Source organism: Geotrypetes seraphini, chromosome 5 (assembly GCF_902459505.1).
Source record: "Geotrypetes seraphini chromosome 5, aGeoSer1.1, whole genome shotgun sequence".
NCBI classification, from domain to species: Eukaryota; Metazoa; Chordata; class Amphibia; order Gymnophiona; family Dermophiidae; genus Geotrypetes; species Geotrypetes seraphini.
In genome coordinates, this window is record NC_047088.1 from 54,392,759 (window position 1) to 54,411,508 (window position 18,750).

Here is an 18,750-nt window from a genome sequence, read left to right on the forward strand (position 1 = left end):
AGTGAAAATATAAAATGACCATAAAGGTAGTATGTTAAGAATAATATTAAAGTAAAAGAATTGCAGGACATAGGAGGTAAAGAAGAAGCACTTTTAGTTAATCTGGAAAGAGGGAATGGAAAATGTATACAGGCCTCCTTTACAGATGAAATGGATAAAGATTTTATTGAAGACATTCACAAGATAGCTAGGAAAAGGAAAGTACTACTGATAGGTGATTTTAATATGCCAGACGTTGACTGGGCAGTCCCTGCTATGGGGTTGTCTAGAACAAGGAGATCTTGGATTCACTATAGGAAGAATTATTCTGGCAATTCGTAACTGAACCCATGCGGGATAGAACTATTCTGGACTTGGTGCTTAATAAACGAGGAAAATATTTCTGAGGTTATGATTGGTGATCATTTGACATCTAGAGATCACCAAATGGTGAGATTCAATATTAAAATGCGGGACAATAGGAGTTATTGTCAAGATGGGGGAATATCTCAAGGAGGAGTTCATTGGATGGGAACAGCTGAATGAAGTAGAACAGCAGTGGGCGAAACTGAAAGCAGCTATTCTAAAGGCAACAAACCTTTATGTTAGGAAAGTGCATAAAGGTAAAAGGAAAAGAAGGCCACTTTGGTTCTCAAATGTAGTTGCTGAAAAGGTAAGAGAAAAAAGGTTAGCCTTCATAAATTACAAGATATCGCAGAAAGAAGAAAACGGGCATAAATATGTGAAAAAGTTATGAGAAGCAGGAAAAGCTGTCAGAAAAGCAAATACGCAAATGGAAGAAAAGATAGCTGATATAAAATTGGGAGACAAAACATTTGAGAACTAAATACGGAAATACTCATTGGTTTCCAATAAAATGTGGCATCAGGCAAGGATGCATCTTGTCGCCTTACCTGTTCAACCTGTACAGTGAAACCATCTTCAGAAAAGCAAATTTGGAAGAAGAGAGTGTCCGTTTCAAAGTTAGTGGCCAAAATATAAACAACCTGCACTATGCAGATACAATGCTTAGCAGCAGCAAAGAAGACATGTTATATCTACTGAGAAAAATCAAAGCTGAAAGTCATAACATGGGATTAGAACTGAACATAAACAAGACAAAGATCATGAACATGGAAAACGATGAAGATTTTGAGCTTGAAGGCGATACAATAGAAGTTGTAAAGGATTTTAATTAGTAAGCCAACCAAGTTGCCATGTACTACACCAACAAGTAGGGAAGAATGGAATCCTATCTCCAATGTTAGCCCCTCCATCTTGTATTTAGCCTCAGGTGCCTTCTCCCTGTTTTGATGTAACAGAGACAGGTTATAGCAGGGTCCCCTGTTGGGGCAGGGAGTCCCATGGGGCCACCAGGGTTTTTTCCCCCCCTCAGTTTCTTTTTGCTTTATGTCAAGCATATTTTGTGGTGGCTGGGGGGTCCTTCTTGTGTCCAGGGGGTCTCAGGGGTTTGTTCCCTCCGTGCCCCCTGATGTTTTGACCTCTTAATTTTTTTCGCGTCCCCCTCCTCCCTCATCCAGGCGTCCCGCAAATGGCCTCGGATGAGGACTTGTTGTCTGAGGAGAGTTTTAACTAATGCATGAGGACCTGGACACTTGGGGACACCTCCAGGATCCTCTCAAGGGGATGGCCACTGGCACCGGGGACTTGGTTTTTTCCATCTACAAGTGAGGAGGCGTTTGAGGTGCGCCTTTTTCAGAGGGACAAGCTCTCAGATCTGATTCAGCAGATTTCCTCGGTGTTGCGCTTTGAGGAGACGCCACCTGTGACCCCAAGTGTATAGGACCCTCTTCTTTGGGGGGTTTCCTCAACTTCCCTCTCTTGTCCAATGCTTTTGGGTTTTTCTGGATTTTATCCTGGCGCAGTGATCTTTGATGGAGGCGTCTTTTTGGTTTGCGTGCTCCTTGGCTTGTTTGTATCCTGTCCCAGTGGGGGATAGGACGACCTTAAAGTCGCCAGTGATGGACGCGGTGGTCTCAGTTATTGCTAACAGACTCTGAGGAGCGTAAGTTGGAGACCATTCTTAAACAGAATTTTGATGTGTCTGCCTTGGGGGTCCAGGCAGCTATTAGTATGGGACTGGTGGCTTGGGCCATGTTTCAGTGGGCCGAGTGAGTCCTTGACAGTGAATCTGTTGGTCAGGAGGTGGCGAAGATTCAGATGGCTGCCTCTTTCCTCTCAGACGCCCTCTATGACTTCTTGCAGACGTCTGCCAAATATATAGCTGCAAGTTGGACCTTCTGGCTTCAGGCTTGGTCGACGGATGCAGTGTCCATCACTAAACTCTCTAAATTTTCTTTTTCGGCGGCGGTCCATGTTATTTTCCAGAGGTTTTGGACTGGTTAGTTCACACTCTAACAAACTCTAAAGTGCCCTGCCTGCAGACAATGCTTGCCAGGCTGTTCAAGGTGGCACTGCTCGGGGGAGTCTGAGATTTCCACAGGTACTGCCCTGAGTGTGGACTGCTTCCTACCCAACCTCTGATTTTGCCAGGAGTCATTTCTTTCATTGAATACAGTCCTGTCGGGTCCGTTGGAAGGCTGAGAATCCCTCCGTCTGTTCCCCCGCTGTCCATCCTGCCCAATGACTCTTTGCCCGCACCCCTCTGGTTCCGGTGGGTGCTCGGCTGGAGGTGGTTTGGGACGGTTCTGCTCTGCAGTTTGCCCATTCCCTGCCAGATCAATTTCTAGCTTCTCCTTGTAGCATGAAAGACGCAGGTTTTTTGCCAGGTCCTTAAAACATTGCTAGATCTATAAGATCTTGGTCCAGTTCCCTCTCAGGCGTGTTGCACTGGCAGGTACTTGATTTACTTTGTGATGCCCAAAAAAAGTGGAGTCCTTTCGGCCCATTTGGGATTTCCAGGGGGTCTGCAGGGCTCTCAGAGATCTGTCTTCTTGCTTGGAGATATTGCGATATGTGATTCTGGCGGTTCAGCCAGGGGCGTATGTAGCCTCTCTCGACCTGATGAAGGCCTCCTTGCATGTTCCAATGCGGACCTCCCATCAGCGCTTCCTTCGTTTTGCGATCTTGGGCCAGCACTTTCAATTCTGTGTGCTCCCTTTTGGTCTGGCCATGGCTTCCCGGATGTTCACCAAGCATTCTGCTGCATCCTTACCTGGATGACTGGTTGATTCACGCAAAATCCTTCCAAGAGAGCACCCGGGTCACGGCTTGGGTGGTGGAGTTCCTACAGTCGCTGGAATGGGTTGTCAACTTTGCCAAGAGCTGGTTGCCAAGAGCTCGCAGCACCTGGACTATCTTGGGGTGGTGTTCGACACCGCCTTGGGGAAGGTCTTCCTCCCAGAAGCTCAGGTAAGCAAATTACACTCTCAAATTTGCCTGCTTATGGCATCCCGGTGTCCTCGGCCGCAGGATTTCCTCCAAGTCTTGGGGGGGGGGGGGTCAATGGCGGCTTCCCTCGATGTAGTGAGGTGGGCTCGGGCCCACATGCATCCTCTTCAGTATGCCCTGCTTCGGAGGTAGTCGCCTTAGACCCTCAGTCTAGATCACCCTGTTCCTCTTAGGGGCTTGGCTCGCTTCAGTCTTTGTTGGTGGCTACAGACCTCCCATCTTGTTCAAGGGACGAGTCTGGATCAGCCACAGTGGATGGTGCTTTTCACGGATGCCAGTCTTCTCAGTTGGGGAGCTCAGTGTCTAGGTCACTCAGCTCAGGGCACCTGGTCCATGGAAGAAGCGTCCTGGTCGATTAATGTTCTGGAAACCAGAGCCATCCATCTGGCACTGTTAGCCTTCCACTCCTTCTTGTCATGCAAATCGGTCCGGGTTCTGTCAGACATTGCCACGGCGGTGGCCTATGTCACTCATCAGGTGGGCACCAAGAACACTCAGGTGGCGCAGGAGGTGACTCTGCTCATGCTCTGAGCAGAGTCTCATCTTCAGGATGTCTCGGCCTCCCACTAGCCGGAGTGGAGAATGTTCAAGCGGACTTCCTCAGTTGTCACATGTTAGATCCCGAAGAGTGGTGTCTAAGCCATGTGGCCTTTCAGTTGATAGTGCAGTCTTGGGGTCACCCCTAATGGACCTGATGGCCACAGGAGTAAATGCCAAAAATCCCTGCTGCTTCAGTCTTCGCAGAGACGGTCAAGCTGAGAGTCTGGATGCTCTGGTTCAACCATGGCCAACGGAGGGGCTGTTGTATGTGTTTCCTCTGTGGACATTAGTGGGCAAAGTTCTTTTCCACATAATTTGACATCCGGGCCTTGTGGTTCTGGTGGCTCAGAATTGGCCCAGGCGACCGTGGTACGCGGATCTGGTGAGATATCTGATCCTTTTCCTCTGCCTCTTTCACATGATCTTCTGACTCATGGCCCCAATCCCCTGTTCAATCCGAGTCCCTTTTGTCTTACAGCTTGACTCTTGAAAGGAAACACCTAGGTAAGAAGGGGGTATTCAGACAAAGTGATCTCCACTCTCTTGGGGTCCAGCAGACTTTCCACTTCTCAGGCTTATGTGCGAGTTTGGCGTATATTTGAGGAGTAGTGTACGGCGCAAGGAGTGGTTGCTTTTCGCGCTTCCCTGCCTAATATTTTAGAGTTCTTGCAGGATGGCTTGGACAGGGCCCTGGCTTGGTCTTCTCTCCGGGTTCAGCTTGCGGCCTTTTCGTGGGTTAATACAGGGTCAGCGTCTGACTGCCATTCCTGATGTCGTTCACTTCTTGCGGGCGGCCAAGTTGCTCAAGCCTCCCGTGCGACCATCTGTTCCCTCTTGGGTTTTGAATCTGGTCCTGTATAGAGAAGCTAAAAGAAAGTAAATTAGCAGGTAAGAACATAATTTCTCCTTTTCTGGGTGGGGATAACACATAATGGACCTTTTTTTTATCTCTTCATTACTAAAAGGTACCTTAATACTGCACCATGACAGGGAATTTATGGCAGTCTAGCTTTGGATGCCTTCCTCCTAGATTGGGAGAAGGGTCTTCTGTATTCATATCCTCACAATCTAATCAGAAGAGACGCTTCTAAACTGAGAAGGATTAGAAGACTGATTCTCACTACCCCCTCAGGTCTAGTTTTTTCTCCTTTTGGCCTTCATAAGAAAACCCATTATGTTGGGAAGTCTTCCAAATTTGATCAAGAAGTCCCAGGGGGAACAACGTTGCACCCCCATATTAGGATTCTCTTATAACTTGGATATTAAAAGGATAGCCTTGGCTGCCCTAAACCAGTCTGATAGCATATTGCAGATCCTTCTAGCTTCTTAGAAAGACTCCATTAGAGGATCTTTTGATTTTAAGTGGCTTAATTTGATTTCTAGTGTGATAGGGTCTAGATCCCTTTTCCTTTCCCACACAAAACTTCTTGAATACCTTCTGTATCCCTCAGTCACATTAAAAATAATGTCATTAGGGTTCACTGAAGTATTGCTGGTGCTTATCACGTGAGAATTTCTATCCAGAGAACAGATAAGTAACATGGTTTTCCATAATGTGCTGTGGTGATGATATGTAGCTGATGTCTTTAATGATTTGTAATAAATTCATGGAACTCTCTGTATTTCTCCATACATAGAAGCATGGTTTCATGTTTAGTGTTTTAATATGTGAATGTGAGAATGGAGCAGAGAACGCATAGATTTTGGTGAACAGAATAAAGATTGCCAAATTAAGAGCCAATTTCTGTTTATTATTTCCAACATAGAATTATACCACCTGTAAGCTACAAGAGACTCTTATAGAAGTTCCATAACATTAGATGAATAGAGGAGGACAAGTGGAATGGCTGTTCAGAATTCTCAGACATACATCTCCTAACAACTTTTTCTGCAATGATATTATTTGTGCATAATATCTTTATCTTTTTTTTAACTCTGTAGGATCTCAGTTTAAAAAAATTGCTTATCCTTTGGGATTTACTACTGTAGGATTATCTGTTTGCTACCCAGCTCAAACAATAATATTTGCTAAGGTAAGTCCTCCTTTGTAGGTCATTATTTATCAGATTTTTTAAATATTTATTCATTTTCAAAACTAATACAAAGTGCCAGAAATTATGCAGACATTAATAATCAACGTAAGCACTTAAATTCCATCAATAACAATACAGAAGAAAAATTTCCCTCCCCTCCCATCCTGTGGGCGGAGTTTGAGGCATCTGGGCCAATCAGACCCTAAGGCCCGCCATTTGACGGATGGCAAGCCTACCGGCCGGCCAGGCTTGACACCCATCCATCCAGCCAACTCTTTTAAGGGTGGGGGGTGGGGGGAGCCGATCGTGGGTTTGGGGGGGCTATCATGGGGGGTGCGCCGAGGGCAGGAGGGCCTGGGTCCCTCCTGCACATATCTTAGTGGTGGTGTGGGGTAGGAGGTTTTGCTGGGGCAGGAGGGCTTGGGCTCCCTCCTGCCTGGATCGGGGGGGGGTCGCTGGGGCAGGAGGGCTTGGGCCCCCTCCTGCCCTGATTGTTGTCGGCCAAGGGGGGGTTGCTGGGGCAGGAGGGCTTGGGCTCCCTCCTGCCCTGATTGTGTCGGCTGGGTGGCGTTTCGGAAGGGCAGGAGGGCTTGGGCTCCCTCCTGCCCCGATCATGTCTGCCAGGTGGGAGGGGTAGATCGCGGCAGGAGATGGCTCATCTCTCCTGCCGCGATAGCGATCCCAAGTGCCACGTTTGGCGGCACTTGGTGGTATCGCTATCCTGGCAGGGGAGATGAGCCATCTCTCCTTCCGCGATCGTTGCTGGTGTGTGTGTATGTGTATTCTGTAACCGGTGTTGTTTATGACAGATACCGGTTACAGAATCCAGCTTTTAGGCTCCTCCTTCGCCTAAAAGGCCCGGCTTGGGCATTTGGGACTTAGGCTTTTTTTTTGTGGTTTATTATATGTTTTAAGTGTAGATGTAGTGGTGGTTTGGGCGTTTAAACAGCTGAATGTAGAGGCAGGCCATTATTTTTTTTAAAAACCTGCTGTTGGATGTTTTTGTTTTTTTTTGAGTGGACATTTTCCCTGCTTCTACTTTCAACATTTAGGGCCTTAGGCCAAAAGGGGACTTAGATGTTTTTTTTATATGCCCCTCTATGGGTCTCATTTTCAATGTTCTTAGACATACGAAGTACCATATGACTCAAGTACATTTAGACTGAAGCAACTTTGTTCTCTTTTGATCCAGAATGCTAAGCTTAAACTTTTTCATTCTTTTATTGAGTTATTTAGACTATTATAATTCACTTTGTTTCAGTTACAGCCTCTATATCCTCAGCTCACTTTTATTCACTTGCTTGCTTACAGCTTCAGGAACTTTTGATCAATATGGTATGATTGTTCTTTATTAAATCCATGCTGATTCCTCACCATTAAGGAATGCTTGTAATGACTAATGATTATATTCTTAATAAGTTCTTTATTGGCCTACAATAATAAGAACATAAGAGCTGCCATACAGAAACAGACCGCAGGTCCATCAAGTCCAGTATCCTGTTTCAATCCAGGTCACAAGTATCTAACAAGATCCAAAACCAGGAGGGTAGCTTGAATGTCTCTTCCAGAAGAATTGGTTTTCATTGCCTTTGTGGAAATTTTCATGAGGAGATTTTTATGTGCACATCTTTTATATTTTGGTTTAAAAACAAACTATTCCCAGTTTTCATAGCAAAGTAGCTCTTTACACATGACCTAAGTTCCTTCTTAAGATAGTGTGTGAGTTAACCACTCTTATCATTTTACTACCATTTTTCCCCCAAACCACTTGTCCATCCTAGTTCAAGGCACTTCAATAGAGCCTTAAATGGCTGCTTGTCTGGAGTGGACTAAAGCCCATAGACAATCCACCCTTTTTTTTTTTTTTTTGCTGCTTTTTATTTCTTTTGATCCTAACAGGATAAGGATTACCATTGATAAATGTACTTTAGTCAGTAGGCTTGCAGATTGCATTTCCAGCATTTATGCCTAGGCTGGGCTGACTCTAGAGGGCCATGTCATGGCTCATAATGTTCAAGCAGTGGCCGCATCAGTAGCCTGTTTAAGTTCAGCCTCCATACAAGAGATTTACAAAGTTGTGACATGATCATCTGTCCATACATTCACGTCTCGCTATGGTATTGGTTTAACGCTAGTATGCTAACGGCATAGGCAAGTCTAAGTTTATTTTTCATTTGATATATCACTCATTGACATAGACATCTGAGCAGTTTACAGTATAATTGTATAAACCAAATTATAATTAAACAAAACAGATATATTAAAAAACATCATCTGTCATCTGTGCTCCAGCCAATGTCAGACCTCAAAGCAGGCAGAATAAAACCTAAAAAGTATTCCTGAAAAAATAGGTTTTCAAACCACATTTAAAGAAAACTGTGAATGCCTCTCTAGAAAGAAACAGTGTAAGTTTATTGAACAACAAAGGAGCTATAATAGAAATACTGTAGAGTATGTACGTTCTAGGTGAAATGGAACCATGGGAATGCAGGTCCTTTTGTGAAAAGCGAAGGGATTTTTATGAAACATAAGGCACTGATAAAGAAATTGTGGAATCTGAGGACAGTGAATTTAATGTTAGTAATAAAATTTTAAAATAAATTCTCACAGAGACAGGCAACCTATGCTCTTGATCCTGACAGTGCCCAGTAGTAGCTTCACAGTGGTATTTTGAATAAGCAGTAATCGCTATAGGTCTTTCAAATGAATACCAAAAAAGTGAATTACAATAGTCTCAGTGACTCATAATAAAATAATATAAATGTTTACAGATAGTATCCTGAGTCAAACGAGAATGAACTGAAAGAAATTGGCTTCAACCTAAAAAAAAAACATTTCTGGACAAGAAAAATATGAGTCTGAAAATGGTCATGGAACTGATGCTAAGCATCCTCATTGTTGCGATCTCTATTGAGGTGTCAAGTTATAGAATTACCCCCAATATATCTAAATCTATAATCACCTGAAACTGGACTCCCTCTTTCATTGTTAACATACAGATTACATAAAAAGCAATTCTGTTTTGGAAGTACATGGTAATGCCATTAACCTGTCTGAAAATTGCAGTATAATCTTTTTGAAGGATGTGCATTCTTGTTCAAGTTGTGAAAAGTTTTATTACAATCTGTCAGGTAACGGGGAAGAAAGTATATGGTGCAAGCCACTGGACTTATGAAACAATTGAATCATTTTGGACTACCAATATCTCAAAGAATGAATTAGAATCTCCACTGAAAAATGATGGCAAGGTAATGTTTTAAAACTAATATACGGACTTGCACATTGCCTTCTAAAAGTTTTCACACTGTTGTACATTTTTCACAATCTGAAGTCTAAAACATTAAATTCAGATTTCATCAGAATAGATGCTTGTCACACTGATCTGCACAACATACCTTATACTTTGAGTGTGAAAAAAAACAATCATATAAATATTCAAAAAAATAGTTAAGAATAAGGAATATAGATATCTAGATTGAATAAATTTCATAAAGCAAACCCAAGTTAGATCATAAATGAAGCAAGCAATCCAAAACTGTTGAGCAACAGTATTAAGATGTACGGTTGTGCATTTAGAGGGAACATTGCTTGGAACCTTAATCTGATCCTGAAGGGGTTGTTTTGGAGAATTGCTCAAACCTATTAGGTCAGCTTTTCGAGCTTTTGACAGCGAAGGTATTTTTGGTGGCCATCAGTTTAGCCAGGAAGATTTTGAAGCTACAGGCCCTTTCTTGTTGGGACACCTTTTTAGAGTTCTACAATTTGCATGGTACCATCTTTTTTCTCGATGTGTGGATCTGTTTTTCATCTCACTCAGTCAGTTGTCCTCTTTGTTTCTTTCAGAAAGAAAATAAAAGGAATATACAAGTACATATTTGGATGGATATACAGTGGATATTGCTTATGTGCCTGAATCCTTTTGGGCAGAGTAATCATTTGTACCGTTCTCAAGCTAGAAAAAAGACGGTGTGGTATCAAAAGCCTCAGTAGCAATGCTGGGTGAAAGAAGTTATTAGGATACCCTATACAGCATGTGACAGGTTTAGGGCTATACCCAATACAGCCCTACAGGTTTAGGACTTTTTTTTTTTTTTACCAGAGCACAACCCTCATCATGGACAGAACAGCAAATTGTTTCACCAGTGGAGATTTGCAGGGCAGCCACAAGTTCGTCTTTGCATTCCAACACAAAGCATTTCTGTTTGGACATGCAGGCAAGACATCGCGCCGCTTTGGGGCAGCCATCTTGAAAGCAGGCTCATTAAGGTTTCTCTTACTTTAGAAGAGCTCAGGAATTTACATTTCAGAAATGCCTTTTAACAGAGTTCCACATACCATATATATGCAAATATAAACCGATCCAAATATAAATGAAAGTGACTTTTTTCCCCCATAAAGGAGGAGAAAAGGTTGAGTCAAATATAAACTAAGATTAGAAATTTGGGTGATGTTGGTGAGAGAGTCTATAAAGACTAGACATTCTTGCCATAAGATTTTACACAATTTTTTAACTTTAAATATTTTATTAGCGCAAAACCACAAATCATTAAGTACAATAACATAAGTTTAAACAACATCTATTTAGATAAGCAATCCCTGCCACCATAATCCAATCTTTTTTTTTTTAAATGATTTTATTTGAACTTAAAAAAAATATACAATCACAAAAGAAAGACATAGGGCTCCTTTTACAAAGCCGCGCTAGGGCCTTAATGTGTGGAATAGCGTGCGCTAAATTGCCGCATGCGCTAGCTGCTACCGCCTCCTTTTGAGCAGGCGGTAGATTTCCGGCTAGCATGCACTAAGATATAAAAAGGATGGAGTCGGTCCAGAGGAAGGCTACTAAAATGGTGTGTGGTCTTCATGATAAAGGCGTATAGGGACAGACTTAAAGATCTCAATCTGTATACTTTGGAGGAAAGGCGGAAGAGGGGAGATATGATAGAGTCGTTTAAATACCTACATAATATAAATGTGCTTGAGTCGAGTCTCTTTCATTTGAAAGGAAACTGCAATGAGAGGGTATAGGATGAAGTTAAGAGGTGATAGGCTCTGGAGTACTTTTTTATGGAAAAGGTGGTAGATGCGTGGAACAGTCTCCCGGAAGAGGTGGTGGAAACAGAAACTGTCTGAATTCAAGAGGGCCTGGGATAGGCACGTGGGATCTCTCAGAGAGAGAAAGAGCTAATGGTTACTGTGGATGGGCAGATTAGATGGGCCATTTGGCCTTTATCTGCCGTCATGTTTCTATACAAGCTGGAATTTACCCAGCCTCTGTCAGATTTGTGGTTTCTCCGTCCAGATGACTGGACAAGACGCTCAGAGTCCAGGCTACTGTTCAGTGCTTGCTGGATATTCAAGCTATAGAGTGGCCTCTCAGGTTCAGGCAGATACTCTGTATACTTTAGCGTGCCAAAGAACGGCTCCAATGATTGGAGGCCTATTCTAGTTCCTCAGCACGTGAATGCGGCTCTCAAACTTCCCCATTTCCGAATGGAGACCATACAGTTGGTCATTGAAGCAGTGGCTCTGGGGGATTTTCTGGTCTCTCTGGATTCTATGGAGGCATGCTTACTCATTCCCATATTTCCAGCCTACTGCAAGTTTTTGCAGTTTCATGTTCTGGAACAGCTTTGCCAGCTCTCGGCCCTGCCCTTTGGGCTGACAACGGCTCGGACCTTCACAAAGGTGATGGTGGTGGTGGTGGCAGCTCGCCTGAGGCAGATGGATCTGCAAGTTCACCCTTATCTAGACGACTGGTGAATCAGAGCTCCCTTGGTCAAGGGACATCGCACAGTGGAACATTTGCTTCAGGTACTGGAGGACTTGGGCTGGATTGTCATCCTCAAAATGAGTCCTCTGCAGCCCATGCAGTCATTGGCATGCTTGGGAGTCTTCATTGGTACGGCTGTTATAAGTAAAGTAAAAAAGGCATGAATCAAAGTATGAAAGTTCTTGTTATCAAATAAATATCTTACTTCTTTAAAGATCTAAGAGAGTAAAAGCCTTTTTTTTAAAAAAAATACTTCTAATACTGAATCTGAAAAAGTAAGTTGAGAATCAACAATAACACCAAGATATCTGAACTTATTAACCAGAGGAATCTCAAAGTCATTAATGGTTAGTTTTACATCTGGCACAGAAGCATGTCCAGTAACCCCACAAGAATAATTTTTATCAAGAATTACTACTAGTTTGTTCTTTTTTTTTTTTTTTAATTCTTTATTCATTTTAAAAATTATAGCAAGTGCGCAAAAGAACAACATGAAAAACAATCATATAACACTTGGAATTCTTACAATAATATCATAAATACATAAAGAAATTAATTTCCCTCCCCCTACCCACCAATTTTATTACCATTAAACATACCATAAATTTATTATAAACTCATTAAATCAAATTTCCCCCCTCCCACCCTATATAAACGAAATACCATCAGAGGAAAACGATGCCTATTCATTACAATATTTAACCAATAGCCCCCAGATCTTTATAAAATTATTATAACTACCTTTCTGTAAAGCAATTACTCTTTCCATCTTATAAATATGACAAGGAATTCCACCAAAATGTATAATTAAGATTAGTATAATTTTTCCAGTTTCTAGTAATATGCTGAATAGCGACTCCCGTCATTATCATTAAAAGTTTGTTATGCGTTGATATTTGACTTTTTTTCCTCATCGACATACCGAACAGATCAGTATCATAGGATAGTGCAACATGGTTTTCTATTAAGCAATTTATTTGAGACCAAATTGAATTCCAAAAATTCCTAATGCAAGGACAATGAAAAATTAGATGATCCAATGTCCCCACTTCTAGATTACAGTGCCAGCATCTATTAGATTTAGAGCTATCCAACTTCTGTAAACGAACTGGGGTCCAAAAAGCTCTATGTAATAAAAAGAACCAAGTTTGTCTCATAGATGCCGACACTGTACATCTCATTCTCCAAGACAAATTCGTGGCCATTGAGAAGCAGAAATTTGATGCTTAATCTCAATGCTCCAAATGTCTCTAAGACCAGTTTTTGGTTTTTTGTTAAGAAATCCAGATAATAATTTATACCACAGTGCGGCTTGGTGTCCCAGGAAGTCACTACTAGTTTGTTCTTATTTAACCATGACCTTCAAACCAGAACATCACAGCTTACTTGACGTCTTCATCACTTGAAAACTGCTGTCCATGGAGAGATTTCTTCAAAACTCAGAACAGGAAATGATCCAAGGGAGCCAGCTCAGGACTGTAGGGTGGATGGTTCAGCTGCTGAAACCCACATTCTTGGATGGCAGCCTGTGATTGCCGTGACAGGTGCACTGAAGCATTGTTTTGAAGAAGCAGCACACCTGATTTGAGTTTTCTTCATATTTTCTCCTTGATTGACTCTTGCAAAGCAATCATTATAACTTTCCCGGTTATGGTTGTCTTGTGTGGTATGAACTCCAGAAACAAAAGTCCTTCATCATCCCAAAGTTTCCATTATTTTGCTTGCAGATTTTTCTATCTTTAACTTTTTTGGGGTGGGGTATGACATGTACTTTCACTGCATTGACTCCATTTTGGACTTGGGATCTCTAGGATTGTCCACAGTGGCAGAGAATGGGGGAAGCAGGGAGATATGTTTAGGCGGGGAGATGAGCAGTTCTGTTTTAGCCTACAAGCAGTGTACATTCCAGGTCACTCAAACATTATAGGAGACTCAGCTGCAAACTTGATCCACACGAATGATCCCTCTGCAGCCTGGTTCTATATCGGTTAAGGTGGAGTCCATCCTTTCGGACTAGGCTCCCCATTTCCTATGTGGGCATAGGAAGGAAGCTGTAACAGAAGGAAAACTTTTGGGACTGTTGAAGGCAGCATGTTTACTTTAGTCACACAGCCCGCAGCCTGAAGAATGGAAAGAGTGCAGCGCTGGAAACAGGAAGGGTAAGAAGGTACAGTATCTCACCAGGGGGTGGAGACACAGGTAGAGGCTGAGCAGACTGCCCAAAAAGGTCTCAGAGGGCCGCCATTGGCTCTTTGGCCTTGCATTGAAGACCACTGCTCTAAAGGCTTTCCAGGATCGGCTGCAGAACCAGATTGTTCTCATCTGGCAATCAAGTTGTATTGTGTAAACAAGCAAGGATATATGGAGTCTTACTCCTTGTGTCAGGAGACAGTACAGATGTGGAAGTTGGCCCTCTTTCATGGGATGGTACTTTGAGCAATGTACTGGCTGGCAAGAACAATAGCCTGGTAGAGAGTCTGAGCAGGTCATGCAACCTCACTGGTGGTCTCTCAATATGGGTATAGCCCACAGGATCTTCCAGGAATGGGGCACCCTCTTGCTGGATCTTTTTGCCACTCAGCACAATAACAAGGTCCCTCAGTTCTGCTCCAGGCTCAGATCACACTGCAAACTAGCATCAGATGCCTTTCTCCTTCATTGAGGGGAGGGTCTTCGATGCCTCTTATAGAGAAGACTTTGCTGAAATTCAGGCAAGATTGGAGATCAGTGATCCTAATCGCTCCATTCTGGCCAAGACAAAATCTGGTTCCCTCTTCTTTCAGAGTTGCACTCAAATGATCCATGTTGATTGGCATGTTTTCTGACCCTCATAACACAGAACGAGGGGTCTCTTCTGCATCCCACCCTCCAGTCTCTGGCCTTTTCAACCTGAATGTTGAGAGCATAGAGTTTCCCTCTTTAAATCTACCTGAAAGTGTCTCCAGTCTTCCTTCTTTCAAGGAGAGATTTCACTGTTATTCATTTAAATGGAAATGGTTTGCCATCTGTTCTGAGGGCAAAGCTCTGGATCCTATCTCTTGTACTACATAAAAACTACTTGAATTCTTCCTGCAGGTTTGATTCTGTTGTGAAAAACATTCTGTAAGGTAGATCTCAGTAGAATCAATGTATTGCTTACTATACTCGAGTATATCTCTCTTCTTTCATGAGAGGTTTGTTGTTGACAAAGACCCTAGTCAAGACCTCATGTTGTCATGAGATCTCAACTTCATTCTAACCTAGCTGATGAGAGCTCCTTTTGAGTCACTTGACTCCTGTCACCTGAAGTATTTGACCTGGAAAGTAGTGTTTTATCATCAGTTATTTTGACTTGCAGAGCTTTAGCCCTAGTAGTTGATCCATCTCATACGAAGTTTAATCACAGCAGAATAGCTCTTTACACATTTTTCCTCAAACCACTTGCCATCCTGCCAAAGTATACTGCACAACTTAGACTGCAAGTGAGCGTTTGCCAACTACCTGGCGTGAACTAAAAGCCATAAGCAGGCCACCCAGATTTTTATTTCTTTTAACACAAACAGGATGAGGATAACCATGGGCAAGCACAGTATTTCCAGTTGGATAGGAAATAGCATCTCTAGAGAGCCATGTCAAGGCTCATAATGTTAAAGCCATGGCCACTTCTGTATCCCACTTGAGGTCAGCCTCCATCAAAGAGAGTTGCAAGGCTGTAATGTGGTCTTCGGTCCATATATTCACATCTCATTACTGTCTTGAGCAGGATACCCAACATGAAAGCCAGTTTGATCAGACAGTCCTGCAGAATTTGTTTGGTATCTAAAATTCAACTCCACCCTTCTAGCACAATTCTGTCCTATTCCAGACTGCACCTTCACAACTAGTTTGTATATAATTTTAAGGTTGATTTTCTTCAAGGCATTGTCATTTCGAGTCCCTGTGATCCTAGCATTGTTGTTTTCACTGAGCCCAGTAGTTAGTGATACCCAGATGTGAGAATACTAACAGTCTGCTTGTCCTCAGAGAAAGCAAAGGTACTTACCTGTAGCAGGTGTTCTCTGAGGATGGCAGGTCAAATATTCTCACATGCCCTCCCACCTCCCCTAGAAGTTATTTATATTCCTTCATTTATGTGTCCTGCATTTATATGTCGGGCAGGAAGACACCCATGCATGCATGGTGGAATACTGCTAGAATTTTCCACTTGTTATATATTTTCTACTTGTCAGTGTCTGCACCAGGCTCCATCAGGTGTAATCACTCAGATGTAAGAATATTTGGTCTGCTATTCTCGGAGAACACCTGCTATGGTAAGTATCTTTGATTTATAACATAAAACAAACGGGTTTCAGTTAAACAAGGATAACATGTTAAACACTTCTAACTCTAATTACATAGTAATTGTCTCATCATCTGTTTGTCTCTTCTAGCTTAGCTCAGACCAACAGGAAAAGCTAGCATCTATACTCAACCAAGAACAAAGTGATGATGAGAGTTGTACATCTGTTTCCGACTCTGAGGTAAAACCTGAACCGCTAATAACATCAGCCATATTAGAATCACCAGCAGACTTGACTCTTGAATCCATGCCTTTACCAGCAGAAATAGGACAGCCAGACACTAATTCCAAACAAGCAGTAACTGTAGGTATGTACTGAAACATTGCATTATTTCCATTTTGTTGTTGTGTTTACCACTGTCATCAGTGTCTGATAAAACTGATCTAAACTACATTAATGCACATTTATTTTGTAATTTTTGTTTTATAAAAGTTGTTTTTTTTTATAATTCTTTATTCATTTTTTCATCTTTCAACAAGTGTACAATACACATATCAAAACTTAACAAATCACTTGAAAATCTTATCAGCAATGTCTTTATATAAATAATAATCCCTCCTCCCCCCTTCCCTCCCTCCCTCCCTGATATTAATTTCCAAATAACTCTCCAATACCCTCCCACCTCCCTTTTACTATAAAATGGTGTATCATTCACAGAAAACATGGTATTTAATCTTGACAATACACTGAAGAACTTTCTATGCTTCATTACTTTACAGCTCAGAAAAGAAAGGGATTTGAGTTTCAGATCTTCTATTTACAGCCCAAGATGTGTTTTATAAAAGTCTAATGTAACTAGGAATTTGTTACAGTGAAAAATGAGGATTTAGTCACATTTGGGACCATCACTCTGAATATCTTAGCTAATGCTTGTAATGTGTATAAAGTACGTATTTTTCGCTCCATAAGATGCACTTGACCATAAGTTGCACCCTAGATTTAGAGGAGGAAAACAAGAAAAAAAACATTCTGAACCAAATTCTCCCTGTCAGGGTCTGCACCCAACCCCACACTCCTTGCCAGGCTCTGTACCCTGTCCTACTGCCCTGTCCTGCCCTACAGTACCTTTTTTAATCCCCCCATGTCCCTTCCCTTTTTTAAGGTTCCACAAAATCCCCAGACAACTAAACACACAGAGCCCTATCACTGCTATCACACTTATACTCCCCATAATGGCTTTCCACATCCCTGTTATCACAGGCCAGGGCCACTATGGAGAACTGACAAACCCCTATCCCACAAGGCAAACACCTGCCAAAACTCCCAACCTCATAAAAATTCTGACAAAAACAGAACCACCAAAAGCAAACGCCATCGCAGAAGCCTTAATAAATGCCAGCTCAAATGCCATGTCAAAGCAGCTCCTGATTGGTGTAGCTCAACTTTACTACAGGAAGAGGCAGATGGAGAGTGAAGAAAAGACAAAAAAGTTACTTAGCTTGCTCTGATTCTCCTCCATGCTCCAACAGACCTTTCATAAACACTTCCAGCGGTGTCCACTATATCCAAACTGCGGAATCCAGTGCAGAGATCCTTCAGAGTGCTGTGTTTAATTTCAATTGAAAGAAGAAGATTTAGGATTGAAGTATTTTTTTTTAATTGAAATATATAAAACATATGAGACCAAGACCAGTGGGGTTTGGGAGATTTTTTGTGGCCTATGAAGCCAAACTGAGGCCTTTTTCTCCCACCCAGTGGATTTTCTTATGAAACTTCAATGATATGAACCGCAAGATAATGGCGGAATAAAAATCACTAATGTAATGTAATATAGCAGTACACTCTGGTTGGCTATAGACTTCTTTTTGTTATTTTGAGAAAGAGATTAGTAGAAAGTTAGTAATTGAAATCACCCATTATTATACTGTTGCCTAATTTGCCAGCTTTCCTAATCTTTGAAAACATTTCTTCATCTATCTCCTCATTCTGTCCCAGGGTATGGTGCTATAACCCTACCTTTATAGTCCTTCCCTTCACACATGGCATTTCTATCCATATGGATTCCATGCTGCTATGTATGTCATGCAGAATGTTTATTTATTTGATTCAATTCCCTCTAACATATAGCGCAACCCAACTCCCCCCCTCCAAACTGATATGTTCTGTCCTTGAGATATACACAGGTAACATACTGTCCCATTGATCGTCCTTCCATCAGGTCTCCGAGATGCCTATTATATCTACCTCATCATTCAGTGCTATACCTGTACAGTATACTCTAACTCTCCTATTTTATTTTTTAGGCTTCTAGCATTTGTATACAGACACTTCAAATTGTGATTTTTCCTTGTATCTATAGGCTGTTGAGATGATGACAGGGATAATGTGTCATCTTTACTCTGCTTCCCTCTTAAGCACTTGGCTTTCTTTCACCATTTTTGAAACCTTTCTATTGGGACTCCCCTAAATGTTCTGATTCAACAGTATCCTTTAAGGATACTCCACATGAACCATCTGCCTCGTGGGTGACTATCGGCTCCCCTTCCCCCAATCTTAGTATTAAAAACTGCTCTATCTCCTTTTTAAATGTTAGTGCCAGCAGCCTGGTTCCATCCCAGTTAAGGTGATGTCCATCCTTTTGGAATAGGCTCCCCTTTTCCCAGAAGGTAGTCCAATTTCTAACAAATTTTCTTTGGAAGGAAGAGGATATAAAATATTTAGGCATTTGGATTCAGAAAACGTTGGAAGAAACAATGAAAGTAAATGAAAGATCCTTATTGCTAAAGGTCTCAGA

The 18,750-nt window shown here is 42.0% G+C and overlaps 1 protein-coding gene across 2 annotated transcripts in view; it reads left to right on the top strand.

Moving 5' to 3' along the window:
• Positions 1 to 18,750, top strand: part of APOOL (apolipoprotein O like) — a 62,020-nt gene that overhangs the window by 36,304 nt on the left and 6,966 nt on the right. For both annotated transcript variants that reach the window (XM_033946477.1, XM_033946478.1), the window contains exons 6-8: positions 5,833 to 5,924; positions 9,056 to 9,172; positions 16,107 to 16,323. In XM_033946477.1, coding sequence (XP_033802368.1) covers positions 5,833 to 5,924; positions 9,056 to 9,172; positions 16,107 to 16,323 — 426 coding nt within the window. The remainder of the gene's footprint in view (positions 1 to 5,832; positions 5,925 to 9,055; positions 9,173 to 16,106; positions 16,324 to 18,750) is intronic.